This window comes from Nomascus leucogenys, chromosome 5 (assembly GCF_006542625.1).
Source record: "Nomascus leucogenys isolate Asia chromosome 5, Asia_NLE_v1, whole genome shotgun sequence".
NCBI lineage: Eukaryota > Metazoa > Chordata > Mammalia > Primates > Hylobatidae > Nomascus > Nomascus leucogenys.
In genome coordinates, this window is record NC_044385.1 from 78,672,353 (window position 1) to 78,699,965 (window position 27,613).

General features: G+C 38.0%; 1 protein-coding gene across 3 annotated transcripts in view; it reads left to right on the plus strand.

Annotated features, from left to right (window-relative positions):
• LOC100598627 (protein SGT1 homolog) overlaps positions 1 to 24,224 on the plus strand; it is a 56,425-nt gene extending 32,201 nt beyond the window's left edge. For all 3 annotated transcript variants that reach the window (XM_030813459.1, XM_012506837.2, XM_030813461.1), the window contains 5 exons: positions 89 to 185; positions 1,231 to 1,338; positions 10,603 to 10,693; positions 14,369 to 14,550; positions 23,874 to 24,224. In XM_030813459.1, coding sequence (XP_030669319.1) covers positions 89 to 185; positions 1,231 to 1,338; positions 10,603 to 10,693; positions 14,369 to 14,550; positions 23,874 to 23,975 — 580 coding nt within the window. In that variant the 3' untranslated portion in view covers positions 23,976 to 24,224. The remainder of the gene's footprint in view (positions 1 to 88; positions 186 to 1,230; positions 1,339 to 10,602; positions 10,694 to 14,368; positions 14,551 to 23,873) is intronic.
• The last annotated feature ends 3,389 nt before the right edge of the window (positions 24,225 to 27,613 follow it).

Here is a 27,613-nt window from a genome sequence, read left to right on the forward strand (position 1 = left end):
TCTTGTTGTTTATCAGACTAGTTTTTGTTTTGACAATAGCTTTAAGAAAATTAGAAGAGTTACTTAAGTTTCTTTTTTTTTTTAATAGGTATGACTGGTATCAAACAGAATCTCAAGTAGTCATTACACTTATGATCAAGAATGTTCAGAAGAATGATGTAAATGTGGAATTTTCAGAAAAAGAGGTTAGACTTTGAATCATTTTTCAATATTACTATTATTTGCAAGTTTAGTATATTGCAGAATAATCGATTAACAGTTTATCAGATAAATGCCATTTCTTCCTGAGATGATGTGGAAAATGTTGAATAAAATCTGAAGCTGTTGCTTTGAGATAAGAATATGTATGTTGGTAAATTATAGCTGGATGTGCGTTTTTTTTCTTTAGATTTGAAATTTAAAGCAGAATTTGGTTATATTAGTAAGATAATGTGATTTGGTTATACTTGTGTGGTGTACTTCATGAAAAAGATCTAGTTTTGTGATCACACATGTCTTAGAATTGACTAGCCATGTTTAATGAGTGTGACTTTTTTTGTTGTTGTTTTTTGAGACAGAGTCTCGCTCTTGCCTAGGCTGGAGTGCAGTGGCGCGATTTCGGCTCACTGCAGCCTCCTCCTCCTGGGTTCAAACAATTTTCCTGCCTCAGCCTCCTGAGTAGTTGGGACTACAGGCACATCCCACCATGCCTGGCTAATTTTTGTAGAAACGGGGTTTCACCATGTTGGGCCAGGCTGTTATCAAACTCCTGACCTCAAGTGATCCACCCACCTTGGCCTCCCAAAGTGCTGGGATTAGAGGCATGCACCACCGTGCCCAGCCTCTTGAGTATGACTTTTAACAACTTGATTTCTTAGCATTTAGTAGAGAACCTTATAATAGATTATTTAAAAGAGATAGTGATAGAACTGTATGTTTTGCACATGGGTAACTTTTTGTTATATATCGTTTTGCTTTTGTATGTTTTCTTGAAATCTAAATATCAAATAGGTGTTATTAAATATATGACAAATATTATGAAACTTATTCTTTTCTGCTGTTTAATGATGTCTATAAGAATTCATGTCAAGGATACCAGATGGAAAAAAAAAGTTTCTTAAATCTGAAATTCCATATATAATGTTTAAAATAATTTGTAACATTGTTGAAGATTTGTAATTATTTTGTCTAGGTTTTTTACCCTCCATTATGTACATTTACAAAATGTGATGCTAATTTTGTGTTCATTAGTTGTCTGCTTTGGTTAAACTTCCTTCTGGAGAGGATTACAATTTGAAACTGGAACTTCTTCATCCTATAATACCAGAACAGAGCACGTTTAAAGTACTTTCAACAAAGGTAAGACAATTGAAAAGGTTTGTTACTAATAATGTTTTCAGAATTATAGAAATACTGGTGAACTAATCACCCATGTGTTTATAAGCTTGTAGATTCTTTCAGCCCTTTATCTTTAAAAGGGACAGGAAAATAAGAATGGTAACTTTTGAGTATAAGGGTTATTTTACCTCTCAAATTCTAGTACAGTAAAGTATAAAAATCCACTTAGATTGTGTGGCATTTGTGTACTTACTAAGACAGATATAATGTTTTTCAATAAAGAGATTTTTTTAAAAAGATACAATTATCAGCCTGTCTTTAAGATTTGATACTGACAGTGTCTCTTCCTTTGAACTTGTCAGTTTTGTCTGTTTTGATGTACAAATACTTTTGTCACCCTACCTCGTGCAGTTAAAATTCAAACTACTATAAAGATGAATCTGCCTTTTTTTTTTTTTTTTTTTTTTTTCCGGTTGAGACGGAGTCTTGCTTTGTTGCCCAGGCTGGAGTGCAGTGTCGCGATCTCGGCTCACTGCAACCTCTGCCTTCTGGATCCAAGTGATTCTCCTGCTTCAGCCTTCCAAGTAGCTGGGACTACAGGCATGCACCACCACGCCCTGCTAAATTTTTGTATTTTTAGTAGAGATGGGGTTTCACCATATTGGCCAGGCAGGTCTCCAACTCCTTTTTTTTTTTTTTTTTTAAACTGAATTTTAGATTACTTTATCATGAGGGAACAATGAGTAAATTATAGTTTGAGTAATTTTTAGATTCCTTTAAAGTTTCTAAAAGTAGAGATACACAGTAGAATTAATATTCAGAGAGTGTCACTCAAAAGATGTAGATAATAGTGTAATTTAGTAGGAAAAATACTGAACTGAAAATTTAAAAATCTGACTCTGGATCTTTGCTTGCCCTGTGTATTTAGTCTAGGCACAAAATGACTAAAAGACTGAATTTTCAGCACCTTTGAAAGGAGGGCTGTGGAACAAATGAACTCTGGAGTCCTTTCAGCTGTAGAATTGTGTGAAGATATATGATAAATGAGTTAATGGGAATAAATGATGTAGGTAGGCTTTTTCCATTACTACTTTTTTTTTTTGAGACGTAGTCTAGCTCTGTCGCCAGGCTGGAGTGCAGTGCTGTGATCTCAGCTCACTGCAACCTCCGCCTACTTGAATCAGGTTCAAGTGATTCTCCTGCCTCAGCCTCCTGAGTAACTGGGATTACAGTCAGGTACTGCCACGCCCAGCTAATTTTTGTATTTTTAGTAGAGATGGGGTTTCACCATGTTGGCCAGGATGGTCTTGATCTGCTGACCACGTGATGTGCCCGCCTTGGCCTCCCAAACTGCTGGGTTTACAGGTGTGAGCCACTGCACCTGGCCTACTACTCCTTTTTTTATACACAGGTCCTGCAGCATACTGTGTTACTATTTATTAGGTTGAAGCTCTAAGGACGTGAAGTTTCCTGTTGTGTAACAGGATCGGGGTTGGCCTGTGTTGTGAAGAATGACAATTGGGCCTGCAGAAAGGAGACAGCTGCAGAGGGTTGGAGAAGGAAGTGCAAAGTGAAGTAGTTTTTTGCATCCAGTTTAAAAGGATCTGCCTACTTATTTGAAGATTGTCAAGAACAAAGCTGGTTAATTATGAGTCAGATTTTTGAAATAGCTGCTTTGGGACAATAGAAAGTGAGGAAAGGGATGAAATCTTATCAGGATTTTGGTCTCTCACTGGTCCTATCCACATAGTATAGAATTTGTTTAATAAAAGAATTTTTAGTAATCAAGCACAAAATAGGTAGATTTGAGAGGGATATAGTTCAGAAAATTATGAATTTGACTTTTTTTGGTATATGTCTATCGAGATTGCTAATGCAAGTGAGCCGAGATCACTCCATTGCACTCCAGCCTGGGCAACGGAGTGAGACTCTGTCTCAAAAAAAAAAAAAAAAAAAAAGATTGTTAATGCATGTCCATTTGGAGTTATTTAAATTGAGTGTGAATTAATGATAAATGACTTAAGAACTTGTATTACTGAGCCACCTCCTATGGTGGAAGAATATCATGTGTGGTAACAGATGTGTGACTAGAGTTGAGGATGTAATTAAGCACTCTTATCTCTTAATTCTTTTTTCTCTTTTGAGTCTTGGATTTGTTAATTTTAACCATTCTTCAACCATACTACTATGTTCTCAGTTTGCTTTTTCTGCCCCTTCCTCTTTAAATGCTAAGTGACTACTTTTCTTCCTTGTATAGTAGTTTATGTATACATTTCATGTCCCTCGTTTCTGTGTGTAAGTCTTTGAGGATAAGAAGCATGTTTTATTTGTATCTTTGTGTGTGCCCCAGTTAGGGTCCCCAGATAAAGTTACAAGATGCTCATTTAAGTTTCTATTTCAGATAAACAATGAATAATTTTTTATTATGTAAATATGTTTAATGCTATATTTTTATTTGCTAAACTTGGCAGCCCTCACCACATAGATTGCACAGTGGGTGCTTAGTTCAGTGAATGAATTAAAATTGGATTTTGGTTTTAGTCCCATGACATTGACAGAGTATGTTTATTCTTAGTTTTGCAGGTGGAAAAAAAATCTGAGGTTAATGGACTTTAAATACTTTCCCCAAGTTTACCTAGTTAACTAAATTCTTCAGCCTGGCCCAGGAGACATAAATACACTTCTGATTGCCAACCAAACTAGTGCATCTTTGCTTAGGTTTTTCTAAGTTTTGAATTGGAGAACTTAGATTCTAAGGATGTGTTCTAAAGAATTACTGTTTTTCTTGCCCTGACCCTGGAATCTCCGTATTTTATATACCATATATATATGTACACATACACAATCTTGTTAGATTACTAACTCTTAAACTATTTGGGGGGGAAGCAAATTGAAAGAAGTTTTCTTAATTATGTCTTAAGGGAAATAAATGATAAAATCTTTGAATTTCCTTTTTCATACAGTAGAGGGAGACAATATTAAAATACTGAAAATAAAATCTCTGGGTTACTGAGGCTTACTTCGTGGACACTTAAGAGACAACAGTACTAAAATAATTTGTTTTTCATGTATTCAGATATCTTGATTGTTGAGATATCTTGGACCGTTGTGAATTGAGAAAGGATGCATTTTGCAGAGGAGAATCTGCTTAATAGTAGAGATTCTGTAAAATTTGCAGCTTAAAAGGGCGATTTCTTTGCTTTTGGGAATTCTCTTTTCTTTCCCACCTTCAAGATTGAATGAATGTTGCATATCCATGTATAGCCAGTGGTTAAATATTATTTATTTGAGTGATATGTAATTTGTGATGAAAGTAGTAAGAGGTAAAACCTTGAAATTAATGAAATAGCATTTCTTAACTATTTTACAGTGTAGTATCCAGTATGTTTTTCCAAGCCAGGATTCATATTTTTTCAGTATCTCTGATAGTTATTGCTACTTTTTACTGAATATCAGCTTTAATGTCAGCCTATTATTAATTTTTTAGAAATTAAGAAACTATATGTCTTTCATCTTGTTGATTTCATGATACTATTCTCTGGCCACAGTCTCCAAATTGACTTTAGTGGCACCCATATTGTGAAATATTCATTTTAAAAATTAATTTTCATTCCCTTTAAGATTTAGAATTCACAAGTTGGGCACGGTGGGTCATGCCTGTAATCCCAACACTTTGGTAGGCCAAGGCGGGCGGGTCACTTGAGGTCAGGAGTTCGAGAACAGCCTGGTCAACTTGACGAAACCCTGTCTCTACTAAAAATACAAAAAATGAGCTGGGCGTGGGGTGCCTGTAGTCCCAGCTACTCGGGAGACTGAGGCAGGAGAATCGCTTGAACCTGGGAGGTGGAGGTTGCAGTGAGCCGAGATCATGCCGCGCCACTGCACTCCAGCCTGGGTGACTGAGTGAGACTCCGTCTCCAAAAGAAAAAAAAGAATTAGAATTCTCAGTCTTTTGGGGTGGATTTGCCCTTGTGGAAATGTTCTTGTATTCTTAAGTCATAGTAATTTTGCTGATTATACAATATAAAATACGAAGGCCTGGAATTGTGAGAAATAAAAATGTATGTCTGAGAAACAAAATAGCCTCCTTTTCTCTTCTCCCACTTTGAGAAGTTTTAGAATGAATCCCATTTCTTAATGGTCATAGAAGAATATATGTATGTTAAAATCCTGGTGATAATGTAATGGAATGGGGTATCTGGGCATGATGCTTCCTTCTGCTTGTCTCAATACATAGATATGAGAGTTTTTAAAATTACTGTTTTGTTTTGCTTTTTTGGTACAGTGGTGGTGATAATAGTGAGTGAGATTTGTTTGCTTTTTTAACTGAATTAGTTTAAAAAAAGATCACAAATTGTAGATCTTGGAATGTATTCCTATCTTTTCATATATTTTGTAATGTATATTCATATATTTTTAAAAGAAGAATTTTACTCTACATAATTTTTGAACAGCTACATTTTGTTGATATTTTTATCACATCCTTACATACTCAACAGCAAAGTATTTAGGCATATGCATGTACTGTAGCTTATTTAGCCAGTCCCATTTTGTTTGACCTGTGGAGAATTAGAATAGGTGTTTTGACTGTTTTTATCACATTCCAGGCACTGTACTATGACTTATCTCATGTAATTCTCATAGTTACTGCATGGTGTAGGTATTTTTATCCACAGTTTACAGGTAGAGAAACTTAACCCAGAGATGTTCAATAATTTGCCCAGGTTTTTTAGCCGATTATACTGACAAGGATATTGATAATAGCATTCTGTTGTTAGTTATTTGCCAGACACGGTTCTTTATTCTTTTCATACATAATGTCATTTAATCTTCTTGAGAACCCTAAATGAGTCAAGGCCTACTGTTCTCATTTTATAGGAGAAACTGAGGCTCGCTGAGATTGAGTTGCATGCTTATGGTCATATATCTAACCAGTGGCACCTATTTGTGACTCTTCTAACTATACAACTGATTGTTTTTGTCTTATTCTCAACCCGTGGTTATTTCTCAGGAAATAAGTAAAAATTCTAGCTGAAAAAGGCACTTGCAGCAAATTATTTCATATCTTGGCTCCCTCATCTCTAAAATATGGATAACCTTTTTTTTATAGGGTGATTCCATTAAGTAAGATGATATATATGAAGCATGTAGCATGCAGGATATGTAATAAGAGCTCAATAAATGTTACTAGTACCTTTCTTACTGTTTTATTTTAGTTATTTCGATTTTTATTCAGGCTGTAAACTCAGCAAATGCATATCATAGAAAATCTGGAAAAGATCAAGGAGTTTAGGAAGTAATCACTCAGACTCACCACTCTAGCATGTTTCCTTTCAGATAACCTGATATTTCCCAATACATAGGTCAGTCACTACACCTGACACATACTGGAATCTTTTTGTTTATGGGAATGTCTCTCCTGATTAATTACTTTAAGAAGAACAGAGGCTGTGTCCTTATGTACCAGCACTGTTTCTGGCACAGAGTAGGTACTCAGCAAATATTTGAAATGAGCTGTTAGAAGTTTGGAGAAGACCTTCAATCTTCTCCATTCATTGCCATTTTTTTGCATTTAAAAAATGATTATAGAAATATTTTAGTGTAAAATCAAGGTAGATGTATTAGTCTGGGCTCGAAGACTGAGCTATTTTGAGACAAAGGAATTTGATGTAGCAATTAAATGTGCAAAGAGCTCAGTAAGAGTATGTTGGGAAGGCTGTATTCTGAAGATTAGGGGAACAATTAATGAGTACAGTCTCAAAGTGTATGGTTCTCAAAAGTTTGCCAATAAATTGCCCCAGCTCTTTAGTCTCTGGGAAAGATCCCTTCATGTCAGTCTGTAGTGGTAGGTGGGATCTTACTTACCACTTAAGATGGTGGTGTCTGGATATCATGATTGCTTAAGCATAATGATATCTCTTTGAATCTGGAATTTCTTTCATTGGAAAGAATTAAACTCTCTGCTATGCAGAGGAGACTTCGGAAATGGATGGTAATACGTATGCTGTTGAGAGCTAATGATCCAGCACAGTAGGGATTCTTAGTGTAATCTGTGAATACTCTTTTGGGATATTAGCACCTTGAGAGCCTTCCCTGTACTATGAGAGCAACATTCAAGCAAACTACCAAAGTTTTAAGTTACTTTTAAAGTCTTTTCGACTTAAATGAAAATAGAATGGTATGTTAATGGTTGCAGTAAAAACCTCTGAAATTGGACTGGTGCTAATTCTAGAACTATCTGCAAGACTTTAAACTTCATTTTTAAAAGCATGTACAAACATTGAAAGTGAATTAAATGTAAAAAGGATTTCATAGGACATTAGTCCCTTCCTTCTTTTACTTTTTTTTTTTGTGTGTGTGTGTGGGGAGATAGGGTCTCACTCTGTTGCCCATGCTGGAGTGCAGTGGAGTGATCATGGCCCACTGTGGCCTCAACCCCTTGGGCTCACGTGATCCTCCCACTTCAGCTTCCCAGAGTGCCAGGATTACAGGTGTGAGCCAACACACCTGGCCCCTTTTACCTTTTTTAAAAAGCTACTTTAAGTGGTTATAACATGCAGCTATTTTAATGAATGGATTAAGTATAATTTCAAGTTGAGGTCAGCTTGTCTCAGCTGAAGCAGGTTGTTACTAAGAGCTTTGCCTTTTGCTTTATAAAGTCCTCTTTGTTCATACTGCACAGTTACTCAGGTTATAGTGGCTTTCAGTAGATGCGAATGCTACTCTCTGCTGCTCTTCAGGTGAAACAAGGAACTTTTTATAGACAGTATGTTCATAGTTACAGGAACATGAAGTGTGATATATATAGGGTGGCCTGTGGCCAAGTTTAATGTGGTGATGTACACAGTACTTTCCAGGCCCTCATTTTTTAGGTGAGTTGAAAATTAAAGAAGATGCAATTTTAATTTTTCAGATAATATTAACGGTTCTTTTCAGTAACTATTGCTGTGTCATTGCCATCTATTTGATTTATGTCCCTTTTGATAAATATTGTAGCAGTGACAACTTAAAGTAACCAGAGTACAGAAAATATTGGTGGTATATTACTTTATAAAAAATTAATTGTAGTTCACTTTAGGGAATTCTAGATTCTTATGAAATATGTTTTTATGTATGTAGAGTTTAAACATGTAAATTACACCAAAGATACTATACTTTTTTTTTTTTTTTTTTTGACAGAGTCTTGCTCTTTTGCCCAGGCTGAAGTGCAGCGGCACGATCTTGGCTCACTGCAGCCTCCGCCTCCCAGATTCAAGCAATTCTGTCTCAGTCTCCCGAGTAGCTGGGACTACAGTCACATGCCACTATGCCTGGCTATTTTTTGTATTTTTAGTAGAGACAGGGTTTTGCCGTGTTGGCCAGGCTGGGCTTGAACTCCTGACCTCGGGTGACCTGCCTGCCTCGGCCTCCTAAGGTGCTGGGATTACTACTCTTTGCCCTTATCCCAGTGACATTTGTTTCATATTTTTCTCTTATTATGAAAACAGTTGTTCATTACATTTCTTTGCTCCTAAAGAAAATAAAAATAAACACTTGAGACCAGATACCCCACATACATACACCATCCTTTTATCTCTGATTAAAAATATTGGCAGTTTTCCCTATGTTAGTGCTTGTTAAGGTATTTTAAGGTGCAAATTTTGAAGGTCCTTTTGCTAAATGCATTTGGTATAAAGATTACCTGGAATTGCTAGTTTAATGAGTCATCTGATAAAAGATAAAAGAACCAAAGGGTGAATAGGCTTCTTTTTTTAAGTCTGCCTTTAGATTTTTTAATCCCGTTTACAGAAGTAGTGATCCTTTTCATAGGAAAAAAACATGAGAATGTAAAATTCTAATTCAATTGCTCATTTAAACTTTTATATAATGTTTATTATAGTGTTTAATATTTGCACTAAAAATGCTGATATTAGCCTGTTAAAATAGAGGTGAGAGCATTATTTGAATAAAGAAAACAAAAGGTAGATAAAATGCTATGTGATTGTGTGTGTTAGGGGTAAGGGTAGACTCGGGCCTAGCCTTAATTAGATAGTAAAAGATGCTATTAGGATACTATTAACTTTTTAATAAGTGAACTTAGTCTTCTCTGTACTCCCCGATGCAGTGTCCTTTCATACCCATGCTCCAGTTAGGCCATTCCCTGTGCTCTGGAGACCTACCCCTTCACTCTTGCAAATGCTTCTACCCTTCAGAGCCCTTCAAGGTGTATAAAGCCTTTCCTCTTCAAGGTCAGGTGTGCTCTCTCCTGAGCTTTTAGAACATTTACTTATTTAGAACTTTAGTAACTTTAAGTATCTCACATACTTCTAAATGGTCGAGGATGTGTCTTTAATATTTTAAAAATCCAGCCGGGTGTGGTGGCCCATGCCTGTAATCCTAGCACTTTGGTAGGCTGAGGTGGGAGAATGGCTTGAGGCCAGGAGTCTGAGACCAGCCTGGGCAACCTAGTGAGACTCTGTCTCTACAAAAAATTTTAAAAACATTAGGCAGGAGTGGTGGCACTTGTCTGTAGTCCCAGCTACTTGCGAAGCTGAAGCTGGAGGATCCCTTGAGCCCAGGAGTTCAAGGCTAGAGTGAGCTATGATTGTTCTACTGCACTCCAGCCTGGGAGACAGAGCAAGACCCTGTCTCTAAAAATAAAACAAAAATCTCCCACAGCCTTGAAGACTGTACTATCTCATAGCAGGTGCTTAGTAATTATTTGTTGAGTGAATGATTGCCTGAATGTTAACGTTAGTTGTATTGTGTTTATACAGTGAAATAAGTTTCTCCACTGTAAAACAGGTTAATGCACATGTAAATGCAGTAATTCTTTTAGAATCAGATTTCTGTATAGTGGCATTATTGACATTTTGGGGAATTGCCCAGTACATTGTAGGATGTTTAGTGGCAACCGTGGTCTCTACTCACTAGATGTCATTACCACCCCTTCCCTCACTGCAGTATGACAACCCACAATGTCTCCAGACATAGCTAAATGTCCCCTGGGTGGCAGAATCATCCCTAGTTCAGAACATTGCTTTGGATGAAAAAAAAGCATATGTATTTCAAGTCTTCTCTTGATTGTAGCTTATATATAGTGTGTACGTTGTTTTTTTTTCAAGGGTGAATTTTGAGTGTAGAAACAAAATTGTTTCATAGTTTTTCAAATTTAACCTTATATAATTTAAGGAAACTGTCAAAGATACTATTCTTACAAAACTTTGATGACTTAAGAAAACTGCATTTTTTACTGTTTTGTGTATTTTACATCGAGTAATGTATTTTATTTGGTGTTTCCTCCAGATTGAAATTAAACTGAAAAAGCCAGAGGCTGTGAGATGGGAAAAGCTAGAGGGGCAAGGAGATGTGCCTACACCAAAACAATTCGTAGCAGGTTTGTTTTCTGGCCTTGATGAGCTTTATATTCATATTGTGTTGTGTAATTGAAATTAGTAATGAACATTCTTTCTACTTTCATTATTTATGTTCCCAAGATAAGATACATTGAGTATAATAAGGTTGCTCCGTAATGAATATAAAGTAGCCTTTCTGTGGAAGTTCTAACTTCTCAAATTCTAAGAATACAAATGAATGGCAGCAAAATCCCAGAGGGAGTTGGGATTTATTGTTTACCATGTAAAGTTTATGACATCAGTTGGAGGGTGTTTATTTTTGTGTGTTGGCCCTTCCTGTTGTTTCTTTTTGGGTTGTAAGTTGGTTTACTCGGCTGATTATATTTCCCCTTCTTCCCTCTCCCTCTCTTAATTCGTTTCTAATCCTTCTACTGATATTGTCATCTAATTGCCTGGAATTTTCAGGGCTTTACAGGGTAAGGTATCTACCCCATTTCTTATTGCTAATTTAGAGATGGACACAAATAGATAATAAATGCCAAAGGAAAGTCTAGGAGAAGAGTAGAAAACCAGGCTTCATTGTATATATAACCCTATAAGAAACAGAACTTGGTGTTGAGGTCAATTTTAAGTATATGCAATTACTAGGTAAGAATTTTTCTAGTGGACTAATTCACAGCACACTCAGAACTACAACCTAAGATTATATTTTATAGCAATAGCCTCATTAATGAGTGGAGGGAAATTTCTTTTTATTGAAAGTAATGGTCTGATTTAATGACTGAAACAAGCTAACATGTGTCTCAGCTACTTTTTCTGATTTTGACTGCTTTCTTCTGTAACAGAAAACACATTTCCTTGTGGCACCTTTTAGAAAACACTGAGTTATTCAACAGATCATTTGTGTGTGTGTGTGTATGTGTGTGTGTGTGTGTGTGTGTGTGTGTAGTTATTTCTTAAAAAATAATTTTGGATGTTTAGAAATTTCAAAAATAAGAGATTCTCATGTAGCTTTCACCCAGTTTCCCCCAGTGATCGTGTCTTAACTAGTCCAATGATTACCTCTTAAGTAGTCTGTGGTATAATTTTCAAAATCAGGGTATTAACACCAACAGATACTTTTTAAGGACTGAAGTATATCTAGTTGGTATTTAAGCATCTGCTTCACACTTTATTTGAAAGATGTATGTGTTTCTTTTAGGACTGACTCCAAGAGATTTTGAGGCTGAGGTTTATATGTAGCTGAAAGCTTTAAAAAATATATAATCATTTTAAATGTAGTATCTTACTTAATTCTAACAGCCCTGCATAACAGGCAGCCAGCCCCTTAGCATTCCTCCCATTTTGCAGGCTCAGAAAAGTTAAGCTCAAGATTATCCATCAGTTCTCATTGTCTAGTACTAAAATCTAGGTCTTCTCAGTTGGATCCAGTTATTCTGTTAACCCGTTGTCTACTTGTTGCATACTGCTTGTTGTTGCATTTTCTAACAATGGAAACAGTCTTTGCCGACATATCTATGTAGTTATTTGATACTATAGTGAATGAGCAGGGAGGTTAGATTACTCATCTCTCAGTAGTTCATCTACCATCTCCAGGTGTTAAAAGTTTTTCTGAGATTAAAGATCAAGGCTTTTTAGTGTTACAGTTACCATGTTTTTTCTAAACTCAACACCTTAGATATTCAAGATGATATTCTTCCTGTCCTGTTTTTGTAAGAAATTAATATACTTGTCAGATTCCTGTGTATTGCAAGCTGGAGACTGTAGATAAGGGCAAGTCACTTAACCTATCTGAGCCAGCTTGCTTATCTATAAAATAGAGATTAAAACCTCTGTTCTCATCCTTCCTGGGAGTCAGCATTAGGATTAATTAAATCCATGTTTCCCAGGCTCTTAACTTACCATGGCCTGCATTTTTTGTTTTATCTGGCTGCTAGTGAAAATGTACAAAGATAGAAGGATATCTAGTAGAAGGAAGGTGGATAGGATTTTCAAAACAATATATTTGGCCCTGAAAAAAAACTATGTGTTGGTGTTGTGTGTGTTGTTTTGTTTTATTTTGAGGAGGAATGGGCAGGAAGAAAGTCGGTTTACAAGTGAAGAGAAAGCGTAGAAAAACAGTGGCTGTTAAATAGTTTCTCAGCTATTTTGACAAAAGGGATGTAGAGAGCAGTATTGGGAGGAGCATTTAGATTAGTACTAATGTGTCCTAATAGATACTGATGGGGAAATTTTGAATTGGGTTTTTTGAAAACTATAGCTATTTTGTCCAACACAGTAGCTGCTAGCCACATGTTACCTGTTGAGCACTTGAAATATGACTAGTCTGCATTGAGATGTGCTATGTGAAATATATGCTACAGTTTGAAGACTTAGTATGAAAAAAAGAATATAAAATATCTTTTTTTTTTTTTTGTTGGTTTTTTTTTTTTTCTTTTTTTTTTTTTAAGAGGGAGAGAGTCTTGCTCTGTCGCCCAGGCTGGAATGCAGTGGCACTGTCATGGCTCAGTGTAGCCTCGACCTCCTGGACTCAAGCAGTCCTCCCACCCCAACCTTCCGAGTAGCTGGTACTGCAGGCATGTGCCACCACGCTCAGCTAATTATTATTTTTTTCATAGAGATGGGCTCTCACTATGTTGCCCAGGTTGGTCTCACACTTCTGGCCTCAAGCAGTCCTCCTACTTGGCCTCCCAAAGTGCTGGGATTATAGGCGTGAGCCCCCATGCTCGGCCACTGTTGGTTTCATGTCAATATGATACTATATTTGATATATTAGGTTAAATAAAATGTATTATCAAACTGCATTTCACCTGATTCTTTTTGTTAATGTAGTTACTAGGAATTTTTAAATTATATATGTGACTCACATTTGAGGTGGTCATTATATTTTCATTGGATAGTGAACAGAGCTGCTCCTATAGCTACTAGGTTGTCTAGTTATTTTCTAATTATTTGTGTGCCAAGATCTTGATGCCTTTGGACTTTGGAGCAATCTTGGCAGTACCCCGAGCCCCTGGGCCAGTAGCCTCTCTGGCTGCAAGCAGCCTCTGTTTACTCCAGTATGCCCTACAAATATTATTTGCTAGGTGTATGGGATGTGGGCATTGAACTTTAGATCATCAAATGTAGTACGTTAAACATTTAGGAATTACTTATTGCCTATTAAAATAATCTTATTCTTTTAATGTGGGAAGAGTATGGAGTGGCATGGATGATTATTTATATTTTCAGGCTATTTATATTCTGAAAGATACTAAGTACTTTAGAAAATTCATATTTTTAACATTTATTAAAATCTTAGTTACAAAAGATTTCTTAGGCATCCTTTAAAAAATTTTATTTTTAGAATTGTTTGTACTGTCTCTGCAACTTTTCTGAAAACATAAAAGTTCTGTATACTTTTCATCTAGTTTCTGTTATCAACATGAAGAATCTGCTTTTAATCTAATTTTGTATAACGTATCAAAAGTTTACACTTTATTGAGTTATTTTGCTCAAATAAATCCCCAGATTTTACATTATGGTAACTGACTCAGTTTTTAGAAATGTGAATTTTGTTATTGACGTATATACCAGAAAGACACTTAGTGCATACCTGAAATTCAGTAACCTAAACTGTTTGCTAAGATGTTCCATATATGTGGTCACAAAGTTTACATATTCTCAACATAATTGAAACATGTTGATTAATTACTTCTGCCTTTTTTACTTCATAGATGTAAAGAACCTATATCCATCATCATCTCCTTATACAAGAAATTGGGATAAATTGGTTGGTGAGATCAAAGAAGAAGAAAAGAATGAAAAGTTGGAGGGAGATGCAGCTTTAAACAGATTATTTCAGCAGATCTATTCAGATGGTTCTGATGAAGTGAAACGTGCCATGAACAAATCCTTTGTAAGAATATAAACTTTTAAAGAAATATATATGGGAGCAAATTTTACATATTTTAAACGAGAAAATTGGTAATTTGAGACCAAATTGCGTGTACTATAGCTGGGAGAACTTTTTGAATAAGGTCTGTCTGAACGTTTCTTTTTGCTCTAAGAGTAATTTTTGAGGAAGTTGAAAACTTACGGAAGAGATGAGAAACAAGTAATTTATCCTAAGTAGGTATTTTTTATCAATGAGTTAGATTGATACAGAGTCATCTTACTTGGATTTATCACAGTAGCTGAGTGAACTTCTGTTGTTTCCCTTCTAGACTCATATGTAGTCTCAATGTTAGAGATGAAGAATATAGATGTGAAACTTTCCAGAATAGTGTTTGCAAGTAGAAGATGCACATTATTCATTGTTTTAACAACTCTTTTGATTAAGAAAATTCAGGCTTTTTGTCAGGGCAGCATAAATACCTAAATTAGACCTCAAAATTTTAGTAATAATTCGTCATTGTATATTTAGCTTACAGTTGTAATCATGCGAGTTTTATTAATACCAGTAGCTCTGGAAATATGACTCTTTTAAGACATTCATATTTACAGTAGAAAGTTAAAATTAGTATTTTAATTTAATATTTAATGTGGTTGAGGCTCAGGTGTTTCACACTTAAGAAATATGTGGTAATTGGTCATGATTGTGCTTTTCACAGTTTATTTATTTAGAGACAAGGTCTCACTCTGTTGCCCAGGCCTGAGTGCAATGGCGTGATCTCGGCTCACTGCAGCCTCTGTCTGCCCGGCTCAAGTGATTCTCCTACCTCAGCCTCTGCAGTAGCTGGGACTATAGACATACACCACCACGCCTGGCTACTTTATTTCTTGTAGAGTTGGGGTTGCACCACGTTGCCCAGGCTGGTCTCGAACTCCTGGCTTCAAGCAATCTAGCCGCCTCAGCCTCCCAAAGTGCTGGGATTACAGGCGTGAGTCACCTCAACCAGCCTCACTATTGATTAAAAAAATTTTTTTCATCACTTTTGGGAGGCTGAGGTGGGAGGATCACTCGAGCTAAAGATCTTGAGACCAGCCTGGGCAACATAGAGAGACCCTATCTCTACAAAAAAAAAAAAAGAAATTAGCTAGGCCTGGTGGCATGTGTCTGTGGTCCCAGCTACTTGGGAAGGTGAGATGGGAGGATCTCTTGAGCCTGGGTGGTCAAGGTTGCAGTGAGCTGGTTTTTTGTGCCACTGAACTACAGCCTGGGCAACAGAGACCCTGTCTCAAAAAAAAAAAAAAAAAAAAAATTTTAATTAAACTTTTAGTTTTGAGATAATTGTAGATTGACATGCAATCCTAAGAAATGAGATTCTTTGTGCCTTTTACAAAGTTTCCACTGATGGAAACATTTTGCGAAAACTATGCTACAACGTCACAGCCATGATATTGACAGTTAAGATAAAGAACCTTTAATCCCAGTGCTTTGGGAGTCTGAGGCCACAGGATCCCTTGAGGCTAGACCAGCCTGGGCAACATGGTAAGTTCTGATCTCTACAAGAAATTTAAAAGCTAGCTTGACATGGTGTTGTGCCCCTGTCAGCTCAGGCATCTGAGGCAGGAATATTGTTTGAGCCCAGGAGTTCAAGGTTGCAGTGAGCTATGATCATGACACTACACTCAGCCTGGGCAGCAAAGTGAGACCCTATCTCTTTAAAAAAAAAAAAAAAAAAAAAAAAAAAAAAGCGAGAGATAGAACATTTTCATGGATTCCAAGGATTCCCTTATGTTGCTATCTTATGGCCATACTCACTAACCCCACCTCCACCCTTCCGTGATCCCTGATGATGACAAATCTGGCAATCTTTGTCAGATATGTAGTTTGCACATATTTTCTCCCAGTTCGTAGTTTTCATTTTCTTAACAAGGACTTTCATGAGCCAAAATATTTCATTTTGATTAAGTCTAATTTACCACTTTTTATGGATCATGCTTTTAGTTTCAAGTCTTATTAACTCTTTGCCTAGTCCTAGATCTCAAAGACTTTCTCCCATTAAAAAAATTAATAAAAGTAATATTGTTTTACGTATTACATTTGTTTTTTATTTAGAGACAGGGTCTCATTCTCTCACCCAGGCTGAAGTACAGTGGCACAGTCACAGTTCACTGTAACCTCAAAGTCCTGGGCTCAGGTGATCCTCACGCCTCAGCCTCCCAAGTAGATGGAACTACACATCCACGCTGCCATGCCTGGCTAATTTTTAAAATTTTTTGTAGAGATGGGGTGTCTCCATATTGCTTAGGGTGGTCTCGAACTTCTGACCTCAAGCAGTCCTTTGGGCTTGGCTTCCTGAAGTGCTAGAGTTACAGGCATGAGCCACAGCACCTGGCCTACATATTACATTTAAGTCTGTGATGCATTTTGAATATTTATGTCAAGTGTGAGATTTAACTTGAGATTCCTTTTTGTGGGGTGAATAGTATGTTCCAGTGTTCTAGCACCTATCTTTTCTCATTGAATTGCTTTTGCACCTTTCTCAAAAATCAGTTGAGCATATTTGTGTGAGTCTTAAGTTCCCCATTGTGTTAGATTGAGCTGTATGTGATCTATATGTATGTTCCTCTGTCAGTCCCACTCTCTTGAGCTGTAGCTGTTTAAGTCTGAAATTGGGCAGACTCATTCCTCCTACTTTATCCTTTATTTTCACAATTGTTTTTAGATATTCGAACTCATTTGTCTTTCTATGTAAATTTTAGAATAAAGTGATTATATATAATTTTGGTGTTCATTACTAGAATCTAGACATACAGTTAATTTTATGTTTGTCTTGTATTCTGTGACATTGCTGGACTCAGTTCTAGGAGTATTTTTGGATAGATTGTCATTTTTTTAATGTGGACAATCATCTTCAAATATGGAAGTTTTATTTATCTGCAGATACGGAGAGTTTTATTTCTCCCTTTTCTATCTGTATGCCTTTTATCTCCTTTTCTTGTTGTATTTCACTGGCTGCAACTTCAGCACTGTGTTGAATAAGAGTAGTGAGAGTGGACGTCCTTGCATTGTTTCCCATTTTAAGGGAAAAGTATCTATTGTTTCATCATTAAGTATAATGTTAACTGTTAAGTTTTTGGTAGATGATCTTTGTCAAGTTATGAAAGTTCTGTTGTATTCCTATTTTTCTGAAAAATTTTTTTTTATTGTACTTTAAGTTTTAGGGTACATGTGCACAATGTACAGGTTTGTTACATATGTATCCATGTGCCATGTTGGTGTGCTGCACTCATTAACTTGTCATTTAGCATTAGGTGTATCTCCTAATGCTATCCCTCCCCCCTTCCACCACCCCACAGCAGTCCCTGGATTGTGATGTTCCCCTTCCTGTGTCCATGTGTTCTCATTGTTCAGTTCCCACCTATGAGTGAGAACATGCGGTGTTTGGTTTTTTGTCCTTGTGATAGTTTACTGAGAATGATGGTTTCCAGTTTCATCCATGTCCCTACAAAGGACATGAACTCATCATCTTTTATGGCTGCATAGTATTCCATGGTGTATATGTGCCACATTTTCTTAATGCAGTCTATCATTGTTGGACATTTGGCTTGGTTCCAAGTCTTTGCTATTGTGAATAGTGCCGCAATAAACATACGTGTGCATGTGTCTTTATGGCAGCATGGTTTATAGTCCTTTGGGTATATACCCAGTAATGGGATGGCTGGGTCAAATGGTATTTCTAGTTCTAGATCCCTGAGGAATCGCCACACTGACTTCCACAATGGTTGAACTAGTTTACAGTCCCACCAACAGTGTAAAAGTGTTCCTATTTCTCCACATCCTCTCCAGCACCTGTTGTTTCCTGACTTTTTAATGATGGCCATTCTAACTGGTGTGAATGGTATCTCATTGTGGTTTTGATTTGCATTTCTCTGATGGCCAGTGATGATGAGCATTTTTTCATGTGTTTTTTGGCTGCATAAATGTCTTCTTTTGAGAAGTGTCTGTTCATGTCCTTCGCCCACCTTTTGATGGGGTTGTTTTTTTCTTGTAAATTTGTTTGAGTTCATTGTAGATTCTGGATATTAGCCCTTTGTCAGATAAGTAGGTTGCGAAAATTTTCTCCCATTTTGTAGGTTGCCTGTTCACTCTGATGGTAGTTTCTTTTGCTGTGCAGAAGCTCTTTAGTTTAATTAGATCCCATTTGTCAATTTTGGCTTTTGTTGCCATTGCTTTTGGTGTTTCAGACATGAAGTCCTTGCCCATGGCTATGTCCTGAATGGTAATGCCTAGGTTTTCTTCTAGGCTTTTTATGGTTTTAGGTCTAACATTTAAGTCTTTAATCCATCTTGAATTAATTTTCGTATAAGGTGTAAGAAAGGGATCCAGTTTCAGCTTTCTACATATGGCTAGCCAGTTTTCCCAGCACCATTTATTAAATAGGGAATCCTTTCCCCATTGATTGTTTTTGTCAGGTTTGTCAAAGATCAGATAGTTGTAGATATGCGGCACTATTTCTGAGGGCTCTGTTCTGTTCCGTTGATCTGTATCTCTGTTTTGGTACCAGTACCATACTCTTTTGGTTACTGTAGTCTTGTAGTATAGTGTGAAGTCAGGTAGTGTGATGCCTCCAGCTTTGTTCTTTTGGCTTAGGATTGACTTGGCGATGTGGGCTCTTTTTTGGTTCCATATGAACTTCAAAGTAGTTTTTTCCAATTCTGTGAAGAAAGTCATTGGTAGCTTGATGGGGATGGCATTGAATCTATAAATTACCTTGGGCAGTATGGCCATTTTCACGATATTGATTCTTCCAACCCATGAGCATGGAATGTTCTTCCATTTGTTTGTATCCTCTTTTATTTCATTGAGCAGTGGTTTGTAGTTCTCCTTGAAGAGGTCCTTCACATCCCTTGTAAGTTGGATTCCTAGGTATTTTATTCTCTTTGAAGCAATTGGGAATGGGATTTCACTCATGATTTGGCTCTCTGTTTGTTACTGGTGTGTAAGAATGCTTTTGATTTTTGTACATTGATTTTGTATCCTGAGACTTTGCTGAAGTTGCTTATCAGCTCAAGGAGATTTTGGGCTGAGACAATGGGGTTTTCTAGATATACAATCATGTCATCTGCAAACAGGGACAATCTGACTTCCTCTTTTCCTAATTGAATACCCTTTATTTCCTTCTCCTGCTTGATTGCCCTGGCCAGAACTTCCAACACTATGTTGAATAGGAGCGGTGAGAGAGGGCATCCCTGTTTTGTGCCAGTTTTCAAAGAGAATGCTTCCAGTTTTTGCCCATTCAGTATGATATTGGCTGTGGGTTTGTCATAGATAGCTCTTATTATTTTTAAATACGTCCCGTCAATATCTAATTTATTGAGAGTTTTTAGCATGAAGGGTTGTTGAATTTTGTCAAAGGCCTTTTCTGCATCTATTGAGATAATCATGTGGTTTTTGTCTTTGGTTCTGTTTATATGCTGGATTACATTTATTGATTTGCGTATGTTGAACCAGCCATGCATCCCAGGGATGAGGCCCACTTGATCATGGTGGATAAGCTTTTTGATGTGCTGCTGGGTTCGGTTTGCCAGTATTTTATTCAGGATTTTTGCATCAATGTTCATCAAGGATATTGGTCTAAAATTCTCTTTTTTGGTTGTGTCTCTGCCTGGCTTTGGTATCAGGATGATGCTGGCCTCATAAAATGAGTTAGGGAGGATTCTCCCTTCCCTTCCCTTCTCCTTCCTTCTCCCTTCTCCTCCCTTCTCCTCCCTTCTCCCTTCTCCTCCCTTCTCCCTCCTCCTCCCTTCTCCCTTCTCCCTCCTCCTCCCTTCTCCCTTCTCCCTCCTCCTCCCTTCTCCCTTCTCCCTCCTCCTCCCTTCTCCCTCTCCCTCCTCCTCCCTTCTCCCTTTCCCTCCTCCTCCCTTCTCCCTCTCCCTTCTCCCTCCTTTTCCCTTCTCCCTCCTTCTCCCTTCTCCCTCCTTCTCCTTCTCCCTCTCCTTCTCCCTCTCCTTCTCCCTCTCCTTCTCCCTCTCCCTCTCCTTCTCCCTCTCCTTCTCCCTCTCCTTCTCCCTTCTCCCTTCTCCTTCCTCCTCCCTTCTCCCTTCTCCCTCCTTCTCCCTTCTCCCTCCTTCTCCCTCCTTCTCCCTCTCCCTCTCCTTCTTCTCCTTCTCCCTTCTCCTTTCTCCTTCTCCCTTCTCCCCCCTTCTCCCTTCTCCCTCCTTCTCCCTTCTCCTTCTCCCTCCCTCCTTCTCCCTTCTCCCTTCTCCTTCTCCCTTCTCCTTCTCCTTCTCCTTCTCCCTTCTCCTTCTCCCTTCTCCTTCTCCCTTCTCCTTCTCCTTCTCCCTCCTTCTCCCTCCTTCTCCCTTCTCCCTTCTCCCTTCTCCCTCCTTCTCCCTTCTCCCTCTTTCTCCCTTCTTCTCCCTTCTCCTTCTCCCTCCTTCTCCCTTCTCCTTCTCCCTCCTTCTCCCTTCTCCTTCTCCCTCCTTCTCCCTTCTCCCTCCTTCTCCCTTCTCCCTCCTTCTCCCTTCTCCTTCTCCCTCCTTCTCCCTTCTCCTCCCTCCTTCTCCCTTCTCCCTCCTTCTGCCTTCTCCCTCTCCCTCTCCCTCCTTCTCCCTTCTCCCTCTCCCTTCTCCCTTCTCCCTTCTCCCTTCTCCCTCTCCCTTCTCCCTTCTCCCTTCTCCCTTCTCCCTTCTCCCTTCTCCCTCTCCCTTCTCCCTTCTCCCTTCTCCTTCCTCCTCCCCTTCTCCCTTCTCCCTTCTCCCTCCTCCCTCTCCCTCCTCCCTTCTCCCTTCTCCCTTCTCCTTCTCCCTTCTCCCTTCTCCCTTCTCCCTCTCCCCCTCCCTCTTCCTCTCCTCCTCCTTCTCCTCCTCCTTCCTCCTCCTCCTTTTTTTATAGAGATAAGGTCTCCTGTGTTGCCCAGGCTGTTCTTGAACTCTTGGACTGAAGCAATCCTCCTGCCTTGTCCTCCCAAAGTACTGGGATTATAGGTGTGAGCCACTGCACCTGGCCCCTTTTAGAGTCTTTTTACTACCTCTGTTTCATATGTAGCATCTAGGGTGTTTAGATTTACTACTGGGAAGAATAGGAAAAGTACATCTACTTGATCTTCCCAGGAGAAGTCATTCTCACTTTTGACTTTTAAAAGTATGGTAGACAAAATTAGCAGTATGTCAGATCAAAGATGTCAAGTGAAATCAAATCAAAGATCGAAGATAGAATCTGCACTCATTTTCATGTAGAAACTTTGACAATTATAACCAAATTATGTATACCCATAAAATAAGCCATCTTTGCAGCAACATTGATCTGGAATATACCAGGGGCTTCTGTCCTTGTGAGAATATGAAAGAAACTAGACTTTGTTCTCTATAATCTCCTTATCTAATTGGGACAAAAGACCAAGATATACAAAATAATCAGAGGGAAATGCTAAATTGCCCTGCAGTCTATTAGGAGAGATGTGGGGGTGGGGCGATAAGTGTCATCAGCCAGTATGGTCAGATTGTAAGCCAAATCCACAACTGAAGGTCCTCTTGGGGTAGTTTGTGTTTGTCTGTTTATTTGAGAGAGAGTTTCACTCTGTCACTCAGGCTGGAATGCAGTGGCGTGATCTCAGCTCATTGCAACCTCCGCCTCCCAGGTTCCAGTGATTCTCGTGACTCAGCCTCTAGAGTAGCTGGGACTACAGGCGTATGCCACTATGCCTGGCTAATTTTTGTAGTTTTAGTAGAGACGGGGTTTCACCATGTTGGCCAGACTGGTCTTTAACTCCTGACCTCAGGTGATCTGCCCGCCTCAGCCTCCCAAGGTGCTGGAATTACAGGCGTGAGCCACTACGCCCGGCCTTGGGGTAGTTTATTATACAGACTTGTCAAATGTAATTCAGTCATTTTATTTAAAGCCCACTATGTGCCAGGTCACTGTGCTTAGAACTAGGATATGAGTATTAGTAAAATGTACTCCTTGGCCTTAATGAGCTCTCAACATTAGTTGAAGTCAAGGGTGGAAAGCAGATCTAAGAAGACAGAACCTTAAATTGCAACAATGCACTGTGACACATGTTATGTAAATGGTAATGAGGCTCACACAGAAGACAAATTTACAGGAATAGAGAAGAGGTCAGAGGAAGCCACAGAGAGGTGGTGACATTTCATGTTTGGAAGATGACTAAGGACACAAAAATCACTGCCATGCAAAAAAGCCCATGTGAGGGAGCTCGGTAGAGCGTGTCGGACATGGGGTTACATTGAGGTTCCAGTGTGTAGGATATGTAACTGTGTACATTGGCCACTAACACAGTTGGTTATTTTTAAATGTTTATATTTTAATAATTCGCACTATTCTTTGATGTGGTTCAAATCCATTGATTTTTATCATGTTAAAATAAGAAATGTCCAAATGGGGCCGGGTGCAGTGGCTCACGCCTGTAATTCCAGCACTTTGGAAGGCCAAGGTGGGCGGATCACCTGAGGTCGGGAGCTTGAGACCAGCCTGACCAATATGGAGAAACCCCGTCTCTACTAAAAATACAAAATTAGCCAGGCATGGTGGTGCATGCCTGTAATCCCAGTTACTCGGGAGGCTGAGGCAGGAGAAGTGCTTGAACCCGGGAGGCGGAGGTTGCAGTGAGCCGAGATCTTGAACTCCAGCCTGGGCAACAAGAGTGAACTCCGTCTCAACAACAACAACAAAAAAAATAAAAAAAAAGATATGTCCAGATGGTTTTTTTAAATACATTAATGAATATGCTTGGGTTGTTGGTAGGTGGTATATTCAGTAGATGGTAAATAAATGGTCAATTCTTCAGTGAGACACTGACTTTCTATACCTGCATTTATGTACCTTGATTTTTAAAAAATTTTGGATAAACTTGCATGTGTTTGGCCCAAAGAGAGCACAAAGTAGAGGCCCTTAAAGTTCTCTTCAGCTGGTACAGGAAGAGATTATTTTGACTGGTCTTTATGGTCTTCAGCAAAAGAGATTACAATAATCATTTTTTTGGGAGCTAATAATATTTTCATTTGAAGGTAGTTTTTCCACATACACGTCTATGCTCATTAGCAAAGGATGTAGTGCACCTCCCTGACTACTTTAGGATTTCCTTTTCAGATTTTATGGAACTTGTTAACCTCTGGAATGCCTAAGATTAAATAAAAATATTGTTTTGTGTTTATATTGAGCTGTATATTTTATCTGTGTATAATCTATTATATATATATATTGCATAGAGTTTATATTGAGCTGTATATAGTAGCCAATATTTGGGGCCTTATGCTTGGAACATTTTTAGAAAAATATTCTATTTTGATTATATGGTCCAGGAATTAATCTATTTTTATTTTTCATTGCAGATGGAGTCGGGTGGTACAGTTTTGAGTACCAACTGGTCTGATGTAGGTAAAAGGAAAGTTGAAATCAATCCTCCTGATGATATGGAATGGAAAAAGTACTAAATAAATTAATTTGCTCTCACTGTATTGTGTATATTCACCTAATGTCCATTGTGTATTGATATTGCATTCTTGAATTTTGAACACTGAATAGCTTTTTGAAAGATTATACCTCTTTACCTCTTTGTGCTTTAGAAATTATTTTCCTTCAAGTGTTCAAGTCTAATGAAGAATGAAGATAACATTTTATCACTTCTGTCCTTAAAGATTTCAGACACGGTGAAACTGAATAAAGCATATCATTTGCTCCTAGGTAGATTCATTCTATCTAGTTGTGGGGATGGAGAAATCTTTAATGGTATATTTTCGGTTATTGCCTTATTTTTGATGCAGTATTCTGTCAGTAATTTATTAGACCTGGCAGCTTTGGGTGAACTTAGATTTTTCACCTTCAGTGTTACATTGTGTTTGCTTTTAAAAATGCTTTTGAATGGAGTTGTAAATACAATTTTTCTATGAAGATGTTTGGTTTATTTACCTTTTTCTTAAGTTTTTAATGAGAACTTTGAGAAATTATCACAGGGAATTCCCATTTAGTTCTTTTAATGGGAAGAATTTGTAATTTTAATTGCACTGAGATATTTTGTTCCTTACCTTGCAAATTTCTGTATAAAACATAGATACCTGAGTTTTAACACACTGCAAATTTATACTAAGGATAATCTGTGAAGGTGGGGCAAAGAAGGTTCTAGGAAAGCCCAACTCCACTTGCTTCTTTTATCACAGCAGGATTCCTGAAATTACAGCATTGATGGGTTTTTTTGGTACTTTTTTTCTTTATTAGAAAATCTCTGTTGTCACGTCCCCATGATTACTTTGGTTTCATTGGTTTATGGTAACTGCTGTGAGAGTAAATTAATGTGTGTATGTTTAGTATTTACTCTGTGCCTAGAATATATAGATATCATGAGAATACAAAAAGTAAAAGACATGATTATTAACTTCAAGGAGCTTATAAATGTAGCAGGGAAAAAAAAATAACATTCATGAAGGAACTGTGGAAAGATTGAATGCTGAACTCGGTATAAATACACTTTAGAGACAGGAAAATGTTCTGTTATTAAAATTGTTTACAGTGTAAGCTGTTATAAAGTATAGGCTATGGATGACCTGTAGATCCGACTTTGTTTTCTCACCATGATTTTCTCAACTGTAATACCCCAGATGTTGGTCTCAGCTCTGTTAAGTGTCACTAACATTTTTATGGCAAAGCACTACTCTATACCCTCAGAGCACGGGAAGTGGGAGGCAAACGGGTCATCATTTCAGCCTCCAAAACAGTAGGATTTCAGCTCCTTCCTTCTAGTCCTTTGTTGTGGGGTGTAGGGGAGTTACTAAGGAAAGTTTCAGTAAGGTGATACCAGATAGTGCCCAAACCTGTTGTTATAGCTTGTTTAAGCATTCTAGAGTTTTCATGTGTCCTTCTGTCCACTTAGAGCTACTAGATACATTTTTTTCTTCTTGAACACTGAAGGAAAAGACAAAATTAAGTTTTTGGTTGGATGGATTTCTAAAGTTTTCTCCTTAGGGAAATAGGATAGTGACTTGTATTCTGTATGTTAAATTTTCTCGTACCATTAATCCTAAGATGAAGAGGAAGGCTATTGCTGCAGAGGCATAGTTGAGGACGTACAGCAGTACACCAGAGAAAAGAATGCTTAGCTCTAGCAAGTCTTTGGTCATTGACTACCTTCATAATCTTCAATAGGTTTAGGCCTTTCTTAGTTCCTTTGTATATAATCCATAGAGTCTTAGAGTTATAATTAAAGATCCATGGTTCTAAATACAGAAGCATATTTTTACCGCTTAACTTTTTCTTTCTTAAAAATGACACTATTAAAATAGCTGTTTTTGACCAGGTGCGGTAGCTCGTGCTTGTAATCCCAGCATTTTGGGAGGCGGAGGCGGGCAGATCACCTGAGGTCAGGAGTTCAAGACCAGCCTGGCCAACATGGTGAAACCCTGTGTCTACTAAAAATGCAAAAATTAGCTGGGCATAGTGGCATGCGCCTGTAGTCCCAGCTACTTGGGAGGCTGAGGCAGGGAGAATTGCTTGAACCGGGAGGCAGAGGGTGCAGTGAGCCAAGATCATGCCACTACACTCCAGCCTGGGTGACTCCATCTCAAAAAAAATAAATAGCTGTTAAAAAATAAATCTAGTACTATCTTTGGTTGTTTTTAAAGGACATATTATCTAGAATATGCTTACCTATTGTCTAGATTTGCTAAGTGTTGCAGGGTTTGGGATTTTGCTGGTCTGAAGGGAGTTTGTAAAACACATGACTGAAAGCATTATAAAACGCACCTTGTCAAATATGTTAGATTTATAGGTCAAGGGAATTTTGAAAAGTAGGCTAGATTGCTGCCCAAGAATCCCACTCTAAAGTACTGCTTTGTTTAATCATTCTAGATAATGGAACCTTGTAAGCCTCCAGAAAGTTAAAACAAAAAACTTCTTTCTGATTAAGAGCCTCTTAACTCTATCTTTATCATCTGCTATCTCAATGTAGCTATTAATTTTTCCCTCTTTGTTTCTAGACTCCAATTTTCATTTCTCAAATTTTGGTTCTCTTAGTGCTGTTAGTATTAGTAGCCTTTTGTTTCTTTACCCTGTATATGTTTTTCCTCTTAAGTGTTTCCTTTCCCTTTTTAAGGTTAGTCCTGGAATACATGTTTTTCTTGGTCTTGTAGATTTCATCTCTTCTGATTTCCATAATAATTTGCACCTTGATGAATCGAGAATTCTCCCACTGTCTTCAAAGAATCTGGAATAGAATAATCTGCTTTTTGAACTCTGCTATCTAGTAATCTCTTTAGATATCTATACCACAAGTTTGAAACATCAAGGTCAATTTTGGTAATTTCCTGTCTTATGTCTTAATACCCATTCAGAGTTGATTGCCGACTAACAAGCTCAGCCTTTAGCACTGGCACTTACTGGCCAATCTGTTTTCTGTCTATAGGGAGTGAAATGGATTGGAGAAAGAGGATGGCTTGCATTAATAACTCTAATTTTTAAAAACATTTTTATTCCTTTTAAAAAAAATTTTTTAGAGACACGGTCTTCTTCTATCACCTAGGCTGGAGTGCAGTGGTGCGATCATGGCTCACTGTAGCCTCCAACTCCTAGGCTCAAGTAATCCTCTTGCCTTGGCTTCCCAAAGTGCTGGGATTACAGGTGTGAGTCACTGTGCCTGGCCCACGTTTTCATTCTTGGCTCACTGTAGCCTTAATCTTTCAGGCTCAAATGATTCTCCCATCTCAGCCTCCCAAGTAGCTGGGACCACAGGCGTGCACCACCACGACTGGCTAAGTTTTGTATTTTTTTTGTAGAACTGGGTTTCACCATGTGCCCAGGCTGGTCTTGAACTTCTGGGCTCAAGTTATCTGCCTGCCTCAGCCTCCCCAAAGTGCTGGGATTACAGGAGTGAGCCACCACGCCCAGTCATGAAGTTCAAGTAAATATTTAAAATGGAGATACCTCACAATGCTATTGTGAATAATTTAGATAGAAATTTTAATTTAGTTCAGTACTTAAATGTTTTTCGGCTCTTCTTTCCCACTTTACCTTCCTCTATTCCTTCCCCAGTTACCTACATATCAGATGAGATTATTGATCTCTGAGATATATCACTGACCCA